At 42.7% G+C, this 19,605-nt stretch overlaps 1 protein-coding gene across 9 annotated transcripts in view; it reads right to left on the bottom strand.

Annotated features, from left to right (window-relative positions):
- LOC118400393 (nck-associated protein 5-like) overlaps positions 1-19,605 on the bottom strand; it is a 109,314-nt gene that overhangs the window by 14,971 nt on the left and 74,738 nt on the right. For 6 of the 9 annotated variants that reach the window (XM_035797223.2, XM_035797221.2, XM_035797226.2 and 3 more), the window contains 5 exons: positions 17,269-17,403; positions 9,935-10,003; positions 9,706-9,744; positions 9,419-9,538; positions 1,190-1,318 (listed from right to left, as the gene is read on the bottom strand). In XM_035797223.2, the coding sequence (XP_035653116.1) occupies positions 1,190-1,318; positions 9,419-9,538; positions 9,706-9,744; positions 9,935-10,003; positions 17,269-17,397 (486 nt within the window). In that variant the 5' untranslated portion in view covers positions 17,398-17,403. Of the gene's footprint in view, positions 1-851; positions 988-1,189; positions 1,319-9,418; positions 9,539-9,705; positions 9,745-9,934; positions 10,004-17,268; positions 17,404-19,605 lie in introns of those variants that run through there. The other 3 variants (XM_035797228.2, XM_035797229.2, XM_052473667.1) reach the window with 2 other exon arrangements.

Genomic DNA, 19,605 nt, shown 5'->3' with positions numbered 1-19,605 from the left:
GAGAAAGAAAGGAGTGCATAGGTTGAGTGTTTGTTCAGAGGGAAACAAATCTAAATTCAATTTGACACCTCTGTACCTGCCTGACAATGAAAAACCAATCAGTTTCCCTCCGTGTTGAAACAACTGGTTCTCCTTCTTTCCTTCCTTCCACTTGTTTCCCAGTCATTTGTCAGCAGGAGTCTAGTGCTGCTCATCGGGCAGTGATTACAGCGGCCTATTTTGAGAACATTAGAGGGGCTTGGTGAGAGCCGTTGGGGGTACTTAGGTGAGTGTAGGGGAAAAAACAGGTGGAACTTTCACAGCAGAAAATTGAATGGTGGCGCTAGAACATTGAGCAAGCCAAGCCCCTTTCAATTATATTGATTTGTGGTTCAATTGATACTGGGATGATACCTCCTTGGAACATATGAGTATGAAAATCAACATTGTGATTACTAACAGCAGGGGTCCAAAGCTGGTGAAGCAGAGGTAAACCAAATATGACTTTGCTGAGCTGCATCAGGTGGCACAGAGGGCTGATTGACATTGTGACTGTATCCTATGCGATAGTGGAATGGGGTTTACGATTGGCTTTGAGATCTGGGTTAAGGGTCACAGTCATAGAGATCCTATAAATATACAAATACACTGAGTATACAAAACATTAAAAACTGACCAGAACTGACCAGGTGAATCCAGGTGAAAGCCATGATCCCTTATTGATGTCACTTGTTAAATCCACTTCAAATCAGTGTAGAGGAAGGGGAGCAGACACGTTAAAGAAAGATTTTAAAGCCTTGAGACAATTGAGACATGGATTGTGTATGTGTGCCATTCAGATGGCGAATGGACAAGACAAAATATTTAAGTACCTTTGATCAAAGTATGGTAATGGGTGCCAGGTGCACCAGTTTGTGACAATAACTGCAATGCTGCTGGGTTTTCCACGCTGAACAGTTTCCCGTGTGTATCAAGAATGGTCCACTACCCAAAGGACATCCAGCCAACTTGACCCAACTGTGGGAAGCATTGGAGCCAACATGGGCCAGCATCCCTCTGGGGGGTGCAACTCAATATTAGGAAAGTGTTCTTGTTCCTAATGTTTGGTATACTCAGTGTATATATATCCTACATATATACATTTGTAATTCTATGGTCACAGTGAAGTTTTAGTTGGGGGTTAAGGTTTGTGTGTGGGCTAGCTGCTCACCTTGAGTTCCCCCTCGTTTTTGGACACCAGCAATTTGTCACTGTCCATGGTCAGGGGCTCTGTGCTGGGCTCTGTGCTGGGCTCTGTGCTGGGCTCTGTGCTGGGCTCTGTGACAGACACCAACTGCAACTGGAACAGGAGAGAGGACAGAGAAAGAAGAATGTCAGTAACGGCACCATTTCGACTATTGTCATTATTTGCACCCTCTCCTGATTTCCTTTAACCTGCCTCCTAATAGACAGAGAAAATGGCATTACCGGAGTGGGCCAGCCTCACTTCATTTCTATCCTAGCGCTGAGTAATTAAATTGCTTCGGCATTGAGATGGCATCAGGTTTCCTTATAATATTCATCACAAAGAAAGGCGATGGCGGGGGAAGAGGCATTCACTCTGCATGTGAGGGGAAAAGGTTTTTTCCCCTGACAGGTAAGAGAGAGGCAAAGAAAGCGACAGAAGAATACAGAAAAATGGAGGCATGGGGAAGAAGGGGGTTGGGGGAGTTGGGGACAGCTTCCATTTACAGTAATAGAATGTGCCACTTTGCCCTCCTGTGAATTACAAGGCAATTTATTTTAGATGAAATGCTGTATTGATATTTCTGCAGCAGATGGCTTCTCTCTCTCCTATCCCCTCTACCGTGGAGTGGGTGAAATACTAATAGAAAATAGAGAGAGGGAGTTGGTGTAAACAAACAGAGGTGAAAAAAAGAGAGGAATGGAAAGGGATAGAGATGGAGAAGTGGCACTGGAGAGAGAGGTGCCAAGTGTCATACACTTCAAAGAAGAAGAAAAATGATGACCAAGGTCACTGAACATCTTTATCAAAGACAAGATGATCTCTGCATCTGTTCTTTTGAAGCCAAATTCACGGAAACTTCAGTCGTTGTATAATCATCTTTAAGCTCCAGAGTGGCGCAGCGGTCTAAGGCACTGCATCTCAGTGCTAGAGGTGTCACTCCAGACCCTGGTTCGATCCCTGGCTGTATAACAACCGCCCGTGATAGGGAGTCCCATAGGGCGGCGCACAATTGGCCCAGTGTCGTCTGGGTTAGGGGAGGGTTTGGCCGGGGTAGGCCATCATTGTAAAATAAGAATTTGTTAATTGACTTGCCTAGTTAAAGAAAGGTTAAATAAAAGTCTCAGCAGGGGATTCTAAAACCCTGTAGCGTTTTTTTGGTTTCTTTCAACAAGGCCAAAATGGACAGTAAGAGCTCCAAGGAGCTTTCAGGCTCCAGGCTATAATCTATTTTACAATTGATATTAGATATCAGTTTAGGTTAATACAGTGGGGCAAAAAAGTATTTAGTCAGCCACCAATTGTGCAAGGTCTCCCACTTAAAAAGATGAGAGGCCTGTAATTTTCATCATAGGTACACTTCAACCATGGCCGACAAAATAAAAAAAAAACAGCAGAAAACCACATTGTAGGATTTTTAATTAATTTATTTGCAAATCATCGTGGAAAATAAGTATTTGGTCAATAACAGAAGTTTCTCAATACTTTGTTATATATCCTTTGTTGGCAATGACAGAGGTCAAACGTTTTCTGTAAGTCTTCACAAGGTTTTCACACACGGTTGCTGGTATTTTGGCCCATTCCTCCATGCAGATCTCCTCTAGAGAGTGATGTTTTGGGGCTGTTGCTGGGAAACACGGACTTTCAACTCCCTCCAAAAAATGTCTATGGGGTTGAGATCTGGAGACTGGCTAGGCCACTCCAGGACCTTGAAATGCTTCTTACGAAGCCACTCCTTCGTTGCCCGGGTGGTGTGTTTGGGATCATTGTCATGCTGAAAGACCCAGCCACGTTTCATCTTCAATGCCCTTGCTGATGGAAGGAGGTTTTCACTCAAAATCTCATGATACATGGCCCCATTCATTGTTTCCTTTACACGGATCTGTCATCCTGGTCCCTTTGCGGAAAAACAGCCCCAAAGCATGATGTTTCCACCCCCATGCCCCACAGTAGGTATGGTGTTCTTTGGATGCAATTCAGCATTCTCTGTCCTCCAAACACGACGAGTTGAGTTTTTACCAAAAAGTTATATTTTGGTTTCATCTGACCATATGATATTCTCACAATCTTTTTCTGGATCATCCTTAATGCTCTCTAGCAAACTTCAGACGGGCCTGGACATGTACTGGCTTAAGCAGGGGGACACGTCTGGCACTGCAGGATTTGAGTCCCTGGCGGCGTAGTGCGTTACTGATGGTAGGCTTTGTTACTTTGGTCCCAGCTCTCTGCAGGCCATTCACTAGGTCCCCCCGTGTGGTTCTGGGATTGTTGCTCACTGTTCTTGTGATCATTTTGACCCCACGGGGTGAGATCTTGCGTGGAGCCCCAGATCGAGGGAGATTATCAGTGGTCTTGTATGTCTTCCATTTCCTAATAATTGCTCCCACAGTTGATTTCTTCAAACCAAGCTGCTTACCTATTGCAGATTCAGTCTTCCCAGCCTGGTGCAGGTCTACAATTTTGTTTCTGGTGTCCTTTGACAGCTCTTTGGTCTTGGCCATAGTGGAGTTTGGAGTGTGACTGTTTGAGGTTGTGGACAGGTGTCTTTTATACTGATAACAAGTTCAAACAGGTGCCATTAATACAGGTAACGAGTGGAGGACAGAGGAGCCTCTCAAAGAAGAAGTTACAGGTCTGTGAGAGCCAGAAATCTTGCTTGTTTGTAGGTGACCAAATACTTATTTGCCACCATAATTTGCAAATAAATTCATTAAAAATCCTAAAATGTGATTTTCTGGATTTTTTTTTCTCATTTTCTCTGTCATAGTTGAAGTGTAAGAGTTGAAGTGAAAGAACTTGGAATCCATGGACAGGCTCTGCGGCAGACCGTCAGAGCAGTTTCTCAAGCAGCTGAAAGAGGCAGCCAGTGGATCTGGATCAAACGGAAGGACCCTTGCTGGGCTATAACTTCATGACCCCCCACCCCCACCTGAGAACCCAATTCAGATCCCTCCAACTTGAGGAGGGCATATGAGGTATGCGGTCAGCTGTATGGCTGGCTCAGGGAAGAGGACGCCCCTGCCTTGCATAGTCCCGTGGGACATCTTAATTGGGCATGGGACACAAGCTAAGGCTTGATTACCCTTTAGCTGGCCACCTTTGATGAGGGTGTTTAGTGATTAAAGGCCGAAACACCCACTGATTCAAAGGCACACTACTGAGGATGTGTCCCAAAATTGACATCTTACCCCAGTCTTAGAAATAAACCTCCCATGCCACTCTGTCAACATCACGGCAAATCTCATGTGAGTGCATTCCATCTATTGGCACAATGGACAGTTTTTAACATCTCGTCCCGTGTTTTATGATTCTACCCATGATGAAAATTACAGGCCTCTCTCATCTTTTTAAGTGGGAGAACTTGCACAATTGCACTTGCACAACTGACTAAATACGTTTTTGCCCCACTGTAAATCCAAAGAGCAGCAAGGCATCATAGTCCTCGCTTTAATATTTCAATCTCACATCTGACTATATCAACACAGAATAGATCACTACACACTATGGACGATATGTGACAGAATTCTAAAACTAGCCTTCATATAACAGTTCCACATTTCACCTTGACAACAATCACCTAAGCAACAACAATAATGAGATCAGCGTGACAGAGATGTGGGAGAGCTTCTCAGCTCCCTACCAAATGAAAGCAGATTACCTCAGAAACACCATTCTTATTAAGTAGTAAACAGAAACAGGATGACACATAGGACCATACTTTGATCGTGTTCTGAATATAATCATAATGAACAGGAGACAAGCAAGGCAGAAAAGAGGTTCTCCCTCTCCCCCAGTGGTTTATATAAGCATATCACACACAGGCAAAAATGAGTCTCTCCAATTTGATGGGATAGACGTTATTTTCTCTGTGGGTATTCTGATGTGAGGAATTATAGAAAAAAACATTCATATCCAAATTCTCATTAACAGCCCAAAATGATCCGAGAGCCTAATCAGATGCATCTAAAGCCATGACATCATTTTCTGGAATTTTCTAAGCTGTTTAAAGGCACAGTCAATTTAGTGTATGGAAACTTCTGACCCCCTGGAATTGTGATACAGTGAATTGTAAGTGAAATAATCTGTCTGTAAACAATTGTTGGAAAAATGACTTGTGTCATGCACAAAGTGTCCTAACCAACTTGCCAAAACTATAGTTTGTTAACAAGACATTTGTGGAGTGGTTGAAAAACTAGTTTTAAATGACTCCAACCTAAGTGTATGTAAACTTCCGACTTCAACTGTACAGTGTGTGCAAATGAGGTAGGATAAGGGAGGTAAGGCAATAAATAGGCCATAGTGGAAAAAGAATTACAATATGGCAATTAAACACTGGAGTGATAGATGTGCAGAAGATGAATGTGCAAGTAGAGATACTGGGGTGCAAAGGAGCAAAATAAATAACAATATGGGGATGAGGTAGTTGGATGGGCTTTTTACAGATGGACTATGTACAAGTGCAATGATCTGTGAGCTGCTCTGACAGCTGGTGCTTAAAGTTAGTGAGGGAGATATGAGTCTCCAGCTTCAGTGATTTTTGCAGTTTGTTCCAGTCATTGGCAGCAGAGCACTGGAAGGAAAGGCGGCCAAAGGAGGAATTGGCTTTGGGGGTGACCAGTGAAATATACCTGCTGGAGCGCGTGCTAAGGGTGGGTGTTGCTATGGTGACCAGTGAGCTGAGATAAGGTGGGGCTTTACCTAGCAAAGACTTCTAGATGACCTGGAGCCAGTGGGTTTGGCGGCGAATATGAAGCGAGGGCCAGCCAACGAGAGCATACAGGTCGCAGTGGTGGGTAGTATATGGGGCTTGGGTGACAAAACAGATGGCACTGTGATAGACTGCATCCAATTTGCTGAGTAGAGTGTTGGAGGCTATTTTGTAAATGACATTGCCGAAGTCAAGGATCGGTAGGATAGTCAGTTTTACGAGGCTATGTTTGGCAGCATAAGTGAAGAATTCTTTGTTTGCGAAATAGGAAGCAGATTCTAGATTTAATTTTGGATTGGAGATGCTTAATGTGAGTCTGGGTGTCTTATGTTTTACTGAGACATGGTTGGATTCATCTGTTTGTGACTCAGAAATTGAGATATGTAATTACTCTGTTGTCAGGAAGGATCGGAACGGTGGGGGAATATATGCGTTTGTAAGATCAGACATTGCTTTTAACATGAGATCAGATTTAAACGCTTATCTGGAGATTGTCTGGCTGGATATCTGCCTTCCCAAAACCAAGCCGATTTTGTTGGGGGTGTGTTATAGGCCGCCCAAGCAGAATGCATTCTATGAAGGTCTTGAAATTGTGTTGTCAAACTGTAATGATTCGCTTGAAGGAAATCATTTTGTTAGGGGATTTCAATACTGATGTCTGCAAAAAGAATAGCCCAACCCACAATGTATTTCTGCACTTTTGTAGATCACTTGCTCTGACCCAAATAATAAAAGATCCCACCAGGATATGTGAAACAGTGCAAAGTACAATTAACTTAATATTGGTGTCTGATAAATCTAAAATATCACAGAGTGGAGTAATAGTCTATGGAATCAGTGACCATTTTATTACATTTTGCACGAGGAGGACTTTTAAAGATATATTTAAGTGTCACAAAAGCGTTAGAATCAGAGGACTCAAAAAATACTGTGTAGAAAAGTTTAGGGAGGAAGAAGGTAAAATTGACTGGTCACCTGCGCTAGATAGTGTAGGGGTAGACAATGCTTGTGAAGCCTTTAATTGTAGATTCATTGATGTGGTGAATGTGATGTCTCCCATTAGACGGGTCAGGGTAAAGCAGAGATCTAGCCCTTGGTTTAATCATGAGATTCAAGAATCTTTCCAAGCAAGGAATAAGGCCTTTAAGAAATTTAAGAACTATCAAGAGCAGCATGATTTTGTCCTATATAAACGTCACAGAAATGAAGCACAAAGCAGGATGGATGAAGCTAAGAGGGGTTACTTTGCTGAGAAAATCATTTAAAAGCGTTGGAAATCATTCAAGGAACTGGGCTGTAGTAGTACTACCAAAAACAAACTAAACAGTATCGGACTGAACATCAAAGGGGAGATGGTATATGAAAAAGCAGAGGTTTCCAATGAATTCAACTCTTTGTTTACTTATGTTGCCAGCAAGCTGGTTAGCAAGCTGCCCACCAGTTATGGTTTGTATGGAAGCAACCAAGTCAAGAAGTATTATGTAGAGTTAGGGGTTCAGCCAAACTCTTTTTCTTTTGCAAAGGTAGCAACAGCCAAAATAGTCAATATGCTGGCAGAGCTTAAATGCTCCAAAGCCACAGTCCTGGATAATATTCCTGCAAGGTTTCTAATAGATTCTGCTGAGCAAATTGGCCCTTGTATTACGCATATTGTTAATCTCTCTTGAACAAGGCACCTTTCCCAGGGACATGAAACAAGCTAATGTTATACCTCTGTATAAGAAGGTGATAAAGTCTGACCCTGGGAACTGTAGGCCTGTATCTATCCTCTGTGTAACATCAAAGATCCTGGAGAGAGTTGTACATGAGCAAATGTATGAATGTGTTAACAAACAGGGTCTAATGTATGATTTTCAGTCGGGTTTTAGAAAAACATACTCCACTGATTTATGTCTACTTTACTTGACTGACTTCATCAGGAAAGAGATTGATGAGGGAAATCTCTGGAATGGTACGGCTTGACCTACAGAAGGCCTTTGATACAGTTATCCACTGTCTCCTAATCTCCAAACTGGAGGCACTGGGGTTAAGTAGTATCCCTCTAGGCTGGGTAAAGTCCCAGTTATCAGGAAGGGAGCAAGTAGTAAAGGTTAATGGTTCACTGTCTCAGGCAAAAACCAATCAGTTGGGGCGTTACGCAGAGAAGCGTGCTTGGGCCTTTGCTGTTTTTATTGTATATTAATGATATGAAAGAGGCTTGTTCTTGCCTTCTATTTCTTTATGTGGATGATTCTACACTTCTGGTGTCTCACAAAAGTTAAACTATGTTGGAGAGCATACTTAGCACAGAGCTTACTAACATTAGCAAATGGCTTGGAGATAATGAGCGATCTCTGCACTTAGGGAAAACTGAAGCAAATATTTTTGGATCTAGGCCCAAAATGTGTAGGTTGTCTGAAATCAGAGTGAAGTTAGGGGGTGAGGTGCTGACTACGAAAACCTCTGTTAGCTACTTGGGATGTATCCTTGATGGAAGCTTGGGGGGTGTGAGCATGGGCAATAAGGTGCTAGGGAAGGTTAATGCCAGGACTAAGTTTTTGGCTAGAAAGTCCAAGATGCTTGATAAGGAAAGTGCTAGCTACTGCCCTCATTCAATGCCATTTTGACTATGCTAGTACTTCCTGGTTTGGGGGCTTATCTACACTTATTAAGGGGAAGCTCCTATGAATGGAAATAAGTCCCAGACTTTGTGTGTTATCCTCAATGATTTTATTCATGTGCATGTATGGCTTTTAAGTTTTATGTGTGCTTGTTTTTTTTAAATGGTCGAATTAATAAACTAAACGGAAGGAGAGTTGTATTGCATTGAAGCTCGTTTGGAGGTTAGTTAACACACCCCCATAGACTGCCAGAGGTCTGGACAAAAGGCCCTCCGATTTGACACACTGAACTCTGAGAAGTAGTTGGTGAACCAGGCAAGGCAGTCATTTGAGAAACCAAGGTTGTTGAGTCTTGCGATAAAAATGTGGTGATTGACAGAGTCGAAAGCCTTGGCCAGGACGATGAATACAGCTGCACAGTAGTCTCTTATCAATGGCGGTTATGATATTGTTTAGGACCTTGAGCGTGGCTGAGGTGCACCCACGACCAGCTCGGAAACCATATTGCATAGCGGAGAAGGCATGGTGAGATTCGAAATGGTCGGTGATCTGTTTGTTAACTTGGCTTTCGAAAACCTTAGAAAGGCAGGGTAGGATAGATATAGGCCTGTAGCAGTTTGGGTCTAGAGGGTCTCCCCCTTTGAAGAGGGGGATGACCGCGGCAGCTTTCCAATCTTTGGGGATCTCAGACAATACGAAAGAGGTTGAATAGGCTAGTAATAGGGGTTGCAACAATTTTGGCAGATAATTAACTCATGCCTAATTATCCATTATCTTGTCAAATTCATTACAGTTTTGCAAAAACTAAGCAACCAAAATAAAATGAAAAGCAACTTGTTCATTTATGTGTAATTTCTAAATCTTCACAGAGAAATCAATTTCATGAACACATCACACATTCTGTACCTGTTGCAGATGGCTGGCTTGGGGGTGTAGTTTCTGGGCAAAGAGCTCAGTCAGGGTTTTGTTCTGTCTCTCCAGGTCAAACACACGCATCTTCAGCTTAATACACTCCTCCCGCAGGTCCTAGACCAAACACACACACAAAACAAATCAACAAACCTTCACATTTACACACGCAGGCATGCACACACGAACACACACTAAACGTGTTGTGTAAATTAACTGCTCATTAACTTGTTAGACTGTTGAGTCTGAACGTCATCGATTTGTCTTCATGAACTATGTCTTACCTTTTGATTCAGAAGGGCCTGTACCACATGGTTGGCCACCTGAAAAAGATAGAATTAAAGTTATCTTTACTACAGTCTTTGGTCATAAATGGAGAATGATTTTGGAGTCTTAAGAATAGTAAACGTAGCAGTGTATAAAAGCTGAGAACTTATGTAGTGGTTACAGAGACAGACAAAACATAGTGTGACACTGTCAGGACGCCCTTCTCCTTCTCTATATGAAACTCACCTCATCCAGACACCTTTCATAGGCTTCTCTCTGGCTTTCATTCGCAAGGGCCAGGGCTGAATTCTCTGCCTACAAAGGAGAGAGAAAGGACAAAGACAGAGAAAAGAGAGGGGGAGACCAATTACATACGTACATCTATCGAAAGCATAAATTTGACAACAAAGATCAACCTCGGGAGATTCATCCCCACCAGTCTCATATGATCACAGTGCATTTCAATGTCTACACCTCGAAGAGCAAGCTTCTTTGTGGCCGATAATGAACAAAATCAGTTGATTTCACAATCATCCCCATGGAGAATTTGACAATGCGAAAGAATAAACGAAAGAGCAAAAGATTAGGTAGATCTCCAAAGGGGTTTGATACATCTGAACAAGGACTGTTTCTAAAAAATATAGATATATATCCTTGCTGTAATAGGTGTAAACTGGTGAACTCATTAAAAAGAGAATCATCGTTTCTGAAAGATTGAAAGAATGAAATGGGAGGGAAACAGAGACAAGACGGAGAGAGTCAGTAGGAGGAATGACAAAGAACAACATGCTGATTGGAATAAAAAGGGAGTGAGGCAATAGAGGGAGAGAAGGTGCAAAAGAACAAAACATGTCTTCATAGAAATAGAGGCACCTAAGCCACCAGTGATTGCACATAAAAACAGCAGTAACACATTTAACGCTCCCTCTACAGTGCGTCACGGAAGCTGTGATGGTCCCAAGTGTTCAATGATCAGGTAATGGTGGATGGTGAGGGGAACGGGAGGACAGGAGACCAAATTATTTTGGCAACATCGATTCCCATCGCAACCGAGCAGAGAACAGAGTTTTCAATTTGCTTGTCTACGAGGTTTCGAAGTAGAATAGGAATCAAACAGTCTAGCTTGAGGCTCGATGACTGTCGCTTAGTCAGTAATCATTGCATTCTCCAGTGGAGGGTGTGTGTGTAAGACAGAAAGAGGGAGAGTGTGTGGGCAAGTCAGGCCAGTTCAGATCAGTTGCAACATTGTTTCTAAGATTTTCAGTTTTGGACTGTGGATAGCCTACCACCTAAAGAGAAACATGCAGAGGTGAAAAAAGTACCGAATTGTCATACTTGAGTAAAACTAAAGATACCTGAAAGTAAAAATGGAGTCACCTAGTAAAACACAAGTCTAAAAGTAGTTGGTTTTAAATATACATAATTATCCAAAGTAAAGTATAAATCATTTAAAATTCCTTAGATTAAGAAAAACAGGATGTCACAATTCTTTCATTTATTTATTTACGGCTATCCAGGAGCATGCTCCAACACTCAGACATAATTTACAAAATAAGCATTTGTGTTTAGTAAGTCCGCCAGATCAGAGGCAGTAGGGATGACCAAGGAGGTTCTCTTGATAACTGCGTGAATTGGACCATTTTCCTGTCCTGCTAAGCATTTCGGTGTCAGGGAAAATTTATGGAGTAAAAAGTACATAATTTTCTTTAGGAGTGAAGTAAAAGTTGTCAAAAATATAAAATGTACAGATTCCCCCAAAACCTACTTCAGTTGTACTTTAAAGTATTTTTATTTAAGTACTTTACACCACTGTAAACCAGATACTTTATTGCCATGCAACCAAGGTTGGTGGTATTTGTTTACAGTACTGTAGCTCTGAAGTAAGTAATATACACATATATATATACAGTGGGGAGAACAAGTATTTGATAACCTGCAAAATCGGCAGTGTTTCCTACTTACAAAGCATGTAGAGGTCTGTCATTTTTATCATAGGTACACTTCAACTGTGAGAGACGGAATCTAAAACAAAAATCCAGAAAATCACATAAAAATAACAGACCTCTACATGCTTTGTAAGTAGGAAAACCTGCAAACCTGCAGTGTGTCAAATACTTGTTCTCCCCACTGTACACACACACACACACACACACACACACACACACACACACACACACACACACACACACACCTTAATTGGTGAGGACGGGCTTGTGGTAATGGCTGGAGCGGAATCAGTGGAATGGTATCAAATACATCTCAAACATGGTTTCGTTTGATGCCATTTCATAAGCTTCATTCCAACAATTAATATGAGTCGTCCTCCCTCAACAGCCTCGACTGACATATACAGGATTTACATTCACAAATGTGCCAAGCAGCTAGAATAGCATCACCACAATTCATAAATATCAACAATCCATAAAGTCCGGGATCCCTAGAGCAGCCATAGGGAGGGGGTGGGGGGGCTAGTGAATGACTGCTGTGGGGGGAAAACGGTTTTAAAAACATTCTGTTTTGGTGGTCAGTGACCTGCAGCACCTACCAGGTCATTGTATAATCTTATTGAGATTTGGTTCTGCCTGATTTGAGCGTGGTGGGGCCCTCAGTGAGCAGAACAAGATGATCACAATGAATATATTTACAGAGATATTACCCAGAAACACCCCAGCACAGTGAAGAGACGCAGCAGTAATTACAGCCTGATTCACACATCAATACGCAGCTGCGCTACGGGTGAAGGTGTTTGCATGTGTATACAGTAGGGACAGGGAGAGTGTGTGACATTTTGTGAAGGTTTCATCTTCGTAGAGTGTGTGTATGGAATTGACTGTGTGCCTGTTCATGTGTGTTCATGTATGTGTGTGATCCTAATGTCACGTGTGAAACTCAATCTGTCACTCAACTATCCAATCTGAGAGCAATACGTGCATTACGTTTCAATAGTGTACTCTATACAAAGTGTGGGCTGGCAAAGGCAGAAGACCTTGGCCTGATTCTGCAACATAAGTGCTGTAAGGCCTCAGCCAAGGGAATTTAACCACAGTAACATTAAGAGCCCTCTCCATCAGTGGCATGATTATAAACACACTTTCTTTCCCACCTCTCATTCTGCCACTAGGGCTCAGGAGATGATGGCCGGGAGAGCTGGGAGACTAAAAGTTTTCACAACACCTGAAAAGGTGCCGCAATGGTCCATTGTGCTGAGTTAGGAGATTTAACACAGTCTCTAATAGAAGAGCCTTTTAAATTGCTTTATAAATCAAAGGCCTAAGAGAAGCTGCAGGTTACTCAGCCACGTGATATCCGCAGTGCTTAACAGGATCCGGCACCTCAGTTTTGTTTTGGACTGTTTCATTCCGAAACCTATTTGGCTGGATCCGGTAGCTCGTGGCATGAAAAATAATTGTCACTATTTGCAATGTAAAAATTTAATTAAATGGGATCAAAGCTCATTCGAGTTGCCTCTTCGTTAATTTTATTCAGAGACCTACTAAATCAGCACCACCCTCTGAAGGTTCTGAGCCTGCCAGGGTTGGCCTTACGAAGCCAAAGCCCCCTGATCGGTGAGCATAATATTTTGAAATAATTTCATACCTCTTTTTCCCCAATTTGGTTGTTACAGTCTTGTCGAATTGCTGCAAGTCCCGTACGGACTTGGGAGAGGCAAAGGTTGAGAGCCATGCGTCTTCCGAAACACGACCCTGCCAAGCAACACTGCTTCTTGACACACTGCTCGCTTAACCCGAAAGCCAGCCGCTCCAATAAGTCGGAGGAAACACCGTCCAACTGGCGACCGTGTCAGCGTGTATGCGCCCGGCCAGCCACAGGAGTCGTTACAGCGCAATGGGACATCTTGGCCGGCCAAATCCTCCCCTAAACCGGACGACAATGGGCCAATTGTGTGCCGCCTCATGGGTCTCGTGGTCTCAGCCTGCTGCGACACGGCCCGGGAGTGACGCCTCTAGCACTGCGATGCAGTGCCTTAGACCGCAGCGCCACTCGGGAGGCCCGGGTGAGCATAATATACAAGGAATTTCTCAAAGCTGCTAATGAGAACCTTGACAACCTTGTACGATTCCGGTGGGGTGCCCCACCCAGGTTGTGGCAGTGCTGGCAACACTAGCTGCAGTAACCCATGGGGAGGGGGTCACACTCAGACAAATCAGAGGGGGCAAATTGTGGCCCTGATGGCACCAAATAATCAAAGGTCTGACTGCACAGAGATGCTTGGGAAAATGGTCACAACGGAGGACCAGCGTGTGTGTTTCAGGGGATGGGGATGTATCTGAGCTCCATCAGCTAGGACTTGACATTGGTTAATCAAATCTGCCCATTCTTGCTCAATTTTGCATGCCATCTCAAACAGCTACAACTGTATATGCGTCCTTTCTTGAGTTGGGCTCAGGGATGGAACAACTGTTGAACATCTGAGCTTGTGGTTGTTTGTGGGGGAAGGGTGGGAAGTGTGTATGAGTGTGTGTGTGTCCCATATCTGTTGCTATGGGGTAATTATGTTAGGGAAAATATAGGATGAATCACAATAATTGTTTGCTAAAATAATAATAACTTGCCAAAAAGGTACATTTTGTAATGGAAATCCTGGTTATATGTAACAATCCTTCACATGAACTGCCTACATTATTAAGCATTTTATTTGTTAATTGTGGAAATTAAGATACCCAATATGTTTTTATATATATACACAATACCAGTCAAAAGTTTGGTCATACCTACTCATTCAAGAGTTTCTTTATTTGTACTATTTTCTACATTGTAGAATAATAGTGAAGACATCAAAACTATGAAATAACACATGGAATCATGTAGTAACCAAAAAATTGTTAAAACGAATCTAAATATAATATATACATTTTATATTTCAGATTCTTCAAAGTAGCCACCCTTTGCCTTGATGACAGCTTTGTACACTTTTGGCATTCTCTCAACCAGCTTCATGAGGTAACCACTTTTTGGGTTACTACATGATTCCATACGTGTTATTTCATAGTTTTGATGTCTTCACTATTAATCTACAATGTAAAAAATAAAGAAAAACCTGAGAATTAGTAGGTGTGTCCAAACTTGACTTGTACTGTATATATTTACCCCAAAATATATGGGGGATTGGAAATTATGCAATTACATTGATGGAAGCTACAATCTATATGAATACAAAATCTATCTGCAATATTACGCTTTGTCAGGAGCGCATCAGCCATCACCAGCGAATGAGCTGCACATCATTGTGTGAGTCAGTGAAACTGGAAAGCATTTTTAGGACTATAATTTCCTCCTCAGATTGTATCCTACAATAGGTGTCTCGCCTAGCTTTGCCTAGGCTATTGATGGATTCAAGACAAAGGTTGTTTTTATTGATCTCAAATTCTTAGTTTGTCAGTGTCAAAGTAGCCTGTCATTTCGATCACTTGTGCGGTATTATGGCGCTTTCAAGACAACTGGGAACTCTGAAAAAACGAGGTTGAATCCTGACGTCAGTGATCTTCAGATCAGAAAGTCCGATCTCTAGAAAGAGGCAAAAGTTCCCCACTTGGAATTCCGAGTTGGATGACCATTAAAAACACATTTTTCCAGTCAGATCTAGTTTTCATAATTTCCCAGTTGTGTTGAATGCACTGAAGTCTGTGATTTCCCAGCTTCGACTTCCCAGTTGTTTTGAACGTGGCAAAATATTATGCTAAAGTCTTCAGTCATGTAAAATGTAGAATTGGACGAAATGTGTTTATAAAAAGGCCTAACATTTCCCAGACCCTAGGCCACACATTTTTTGCCTCTACTCTACTGTTCTATGCCACTACGCAAATGTGATGATTTGCATCCAATGCTTTATTATAGAGGTGATGTCTTTTTTCCCATGCTTTCCGGTACCTCAGAACTCCCCAGTTTACCCCCCTCTCGCGATCACTTTTTCTTTCAGCACCTCCCGATTTACAAATTAAGCACTGGATATCTGTCTTGGTACTAAGCTGAAAGGAGAGTGGATGCAAGTCATACGGAGTGGCCCTTGACTCGCAAAACATCCCTTCCAAAATACCCTAATCACCAGAAGAAACAAACATGTTTAATTATTCAAATGTAGGGAGGGATCCTTGACTGACAAAATCATTCAAATCCAATACCATTATTCAGCATATAAAATGACATTCACTTGCCATGATAGACTCTCAAAACCACTTCCTTCACAGGAGGAGGGAGACACCTGGTGGACTATAATACAGTCAGATGCCCTGAAATCATGAAATCATGGTCTGTATGTATCAAGAGTCTCAGAGTAGGAGTGCTGATCTAGGAGGTCCTCCTAGTCCATGTAATCTTATTCATTATGATCAAAAAGGCAAAACTGATCCTAAATCAGCACTCCTACACAGCACTCCTACACTGAGACACTTGATTCAGGTTCACATCTATCAAATTGGCATACATTTTGAAATAGTGAAATACAAATTCTACTAATATTAAAAATAAAGTACTAGTGATGATATTAATAGTAAATAGTATCATGGCTGCTCCATCCCTAGGATGAATCAAATACTTTAATTATTTGATTGAGTTTGGTTGTTTGGACTGAAGCAGGTAATCGTTTTGACAGGTGCAGTTATCAGTCAAAACAACCAACTGCATCAATCAAACGGTTATTAGTTTTCATTGATTGCTTTGTCTGATGCAGCTCTGTCTCCAGGGTGTTTTCTCAACTAGATTTGCTCAACTCCTGCGTCCTCCGTCCTCTCATGCCTCGGTTTGAAAAAATATCAAAGGTAATCGAGGAGAGGCGGCAAGGAAGGAACATGGACGAAAATGAGACTCCTCCATTTGCAGATCATTCAAAAGTACTGGGTGATGTAATATTGAGTGACTGTTTTAAGCATCGTTATTATTCTGGACCAATCCAAGTTCACCAGACTGTGTGCCGAATGTGTTGAATGAATTTTCACTCAGGCAATTTACTTTTACAGGGGTGGATCCAAAAATAAATTTGTAAAGTGATAAAAACTAAAAGGAAGTTAGCTGTGCAAGACATTTTATAGATAAAACAACAAGTAGAATATTGTTTTTAAATGTATGCATGCTCTTCTCCTCCGGCAAAACAAAAGCTGATTCAAATGGGGTATGACAGATTTAAAAACTCTTCGGTGAAGGACACCGGTAGGATGCACATGACTATACTTGATGAAAAGTGGCCATCGAGGAGGGGAAGACACTCTTCCGTTCGCCTAATTGACACTCTCCTCGACCACTTATCGGTTTCTGGGTCATGAAGAAGATAGGATGGAGGAGAGATGGAGGAGAGAGGGTGGAAGACAGACTTTTGCCCAAATGAGAAAAGGCGTGTACCCAGAGGGTCAACAGCTCCAGGGGTCAAGACTTGAGCTCTTTCTTAATTCATCCTCATCTTGTCTCCTTCTCAAAACCCATTGAAGAAGGTCAGAGTGGAGGGACCTTGAACCTTCTCCTCCAATATGGTTGAGGAGGAGGTGAGGAGACAAGGTGCGAGGAATCAAAGACAGACAAAATGAGATATAGCCTAGACGAGCCCTGAATTCCCCCTCCCTGGGCCTCACCTCCAGCTCCTTGAGCCTCTCCAGGAGCTCCCTGCTGCTCTCTGGCTCTTCCAGGTAAGACTCTACATTGCCTTCATCTGACTCAAAGGCTTCATCACACTCCCTCAGCTCTGGCTCCTCAGACTCCATCACCACCTGCGGTGCAGAAAGGACGTCGGGGATACGGTTAGTAATGGTGTAGGGCAGTGGTTCCCAAACTTTTTATAGTCCCGTACCCCTCCAAATATTCAACCTCCAGCTGCATAGCCCCTCTAGCACCAGGGTCAGCACACTCAAATGTTATTTGCCATCATTGTAGGCCTACCACAAACAATCACACACTATACGATACATTTATTAAACATCAGTACGAGTGAGTTTGTCACAACCCTGCTCCTGGGAAGTGACAAAGAGCTCTTATAGGACCAGGGCACAAATAATTATATACTAATCAATACTTTCGCTCTTTATTTAACCATCTTCCATATAAAACCTTATTTGTTCATCGAAAATTGTGAATACCTCACCACAGGTTAATGAGAAGGGTGTGCTTGAAAGGATGGACATAACTCTGTTGGGTTGTATTGGAGAGAGAGTCTGTCTTAAATCATTTTCTACACACAATCTGTCCCTGTATTTAGTTCTCATGCTAGTGAGGGCTGAGAATCCACTCTCACATATGTATGTGGTTGCAAAAGGCAACAGTGTCTTAACAGCCAATTTGCCACGGCAGGATACTCTTGAGCGCAGCCCCATCCAGAAATCTGGCAGTGGCTTCTGATTAAATTCAAATTTCACAGAACCGCTTGTTGAAATTTCAATGAGGCTCTCTTGTTCAGATATCGGTAAGTGGACTGGAGGCAGGGCATGAAAGGGATAACGAATCCAGTTGTTTGTGTCATCCGTTTCAGGAAAGTACCTGTGTAATTGCGCACCCAACTCACTCAGGTGCTTCGCTATATCACATTTAACATTGTCCGTAAGCATGAGTTAATTTGCACACAAAAATATAATTCAATGATGTAAAGACCTGTGTTGTCCTTGTAATGCAGACAGAAGAGCGCCAACTTCTTAAATCATAGCCTCAATTTTGTCCTGCACATTGAATATAGTTACGGAGAGTCCCTGTAATCCTAGATTCAGATTATTCAGGCGAGAAAAAACATCACCCAGATAGGCCAGTCGTGTGAGAAACGGTCAGACAAGTGAAAATTATGGTCAGTAAAATAAACTTTAAGCCGTCTCCCAATTAAAAAAAACGTGTCAATGCTTTGCCTCTTGATAATCAGCACACTCTGTATGTTGTAAAAGAGTTACATGGTCGCTGCCCATATTGCACAGTGCAGAAAATACACAACAGTTCAGGGGCCTTGCTTTAACAAAGTGTCCAAAACGTCTTTCAAGCTGTCAGGCATTCCCTAGGCAGCAAGAGCTTCTCGGTAGATGCTGCAGTGTACCCAAGTTGCGTCAAGAGCAACTGCCTGCACTCGCGTTACCAAATCAAATCAAATGTATTTATATAGCCCTTCATACATCAGCTGATATCTCAAAGTGCTGTACAGAAACCCAGCCTAAAACCCCAAACAGCAAGCAATGCAGGTGTAGAAGCACGGTGGCTAGGAAAAACTCCCTAAAAAGGCCAAAACCTAGGAAGAAACCAGGCTATGTGGGGTGGCCAGTCCTCTTCTGGCTGTGCCGGGTGGAGATTATAACAGAACATGGCCAAGATGTTCATAAATGACCAGCATGGTCAAATAATAATAATCACAGGCAGAACAGTTGAAACTGGAGCAGCAGCACGGCCAGATGGACTGGAGACAGCAAGGAGTCATCATGCCAGGTCGTCCTGAGGCATGGTCCTAGGGCTCAGGTCCTCCGAGAGCGAGAAAGAAAGAGCATACTTAAATTCACACAGGACACCGGATAAGACAGGAGAAGTACTCCAGATATAACAAACTACCCTAGCCCCCCGACACAAACTACTGCAGCATAAATACTGGAGGCTGAGACAGGAAGGGTCAGGAGACACTGTGGCCCCATCCGATGATACCCTCTGGACAGGGCCAAACAGGAAGGATATAACCCAACCCACTTTGCCAAAGCACAGCCCCCACACCACTAGAGAGATATCTTCAACCACCAACTTACCATCCTGAGGATAGGCCGAGTATAGCCCACAAAGATCTCCGCCACGGCACAACCCAAGGGGGGGCGCCAACCCAGACAGGAAGATCACATCAGTGACTCAACCCACTCAAGTGACGTTACCACTCCACTATGTCTCCCTGTCATGGCTTTTGCAGCATCAGTACAGAACATGAACAGCAGCTACGTTTGGCTTCATACGGGGCCGTTAGT

This window comes from Oncorhynchus keta, chromosome 21 (genome assembly GCF_023373465.1).
Source record: "Oncorhynchus keta strain PuntledgeMale-10-30-2019 chromosome 21, Oket_V2, whole genome shotgun sequence".
NCBI classification, from domain to species: Eukaryota; Metazoa; Chordata; class Actinopteri; order Salmoniformes; family Salmonidae; genus Oncorhynchus; species Oncorhynchus keta.
The sequence above is the reverse complement of the archived record's forward strand: the minus strand, read 5'-3'. Positions and strand labels throughout refer to the sequence as shown.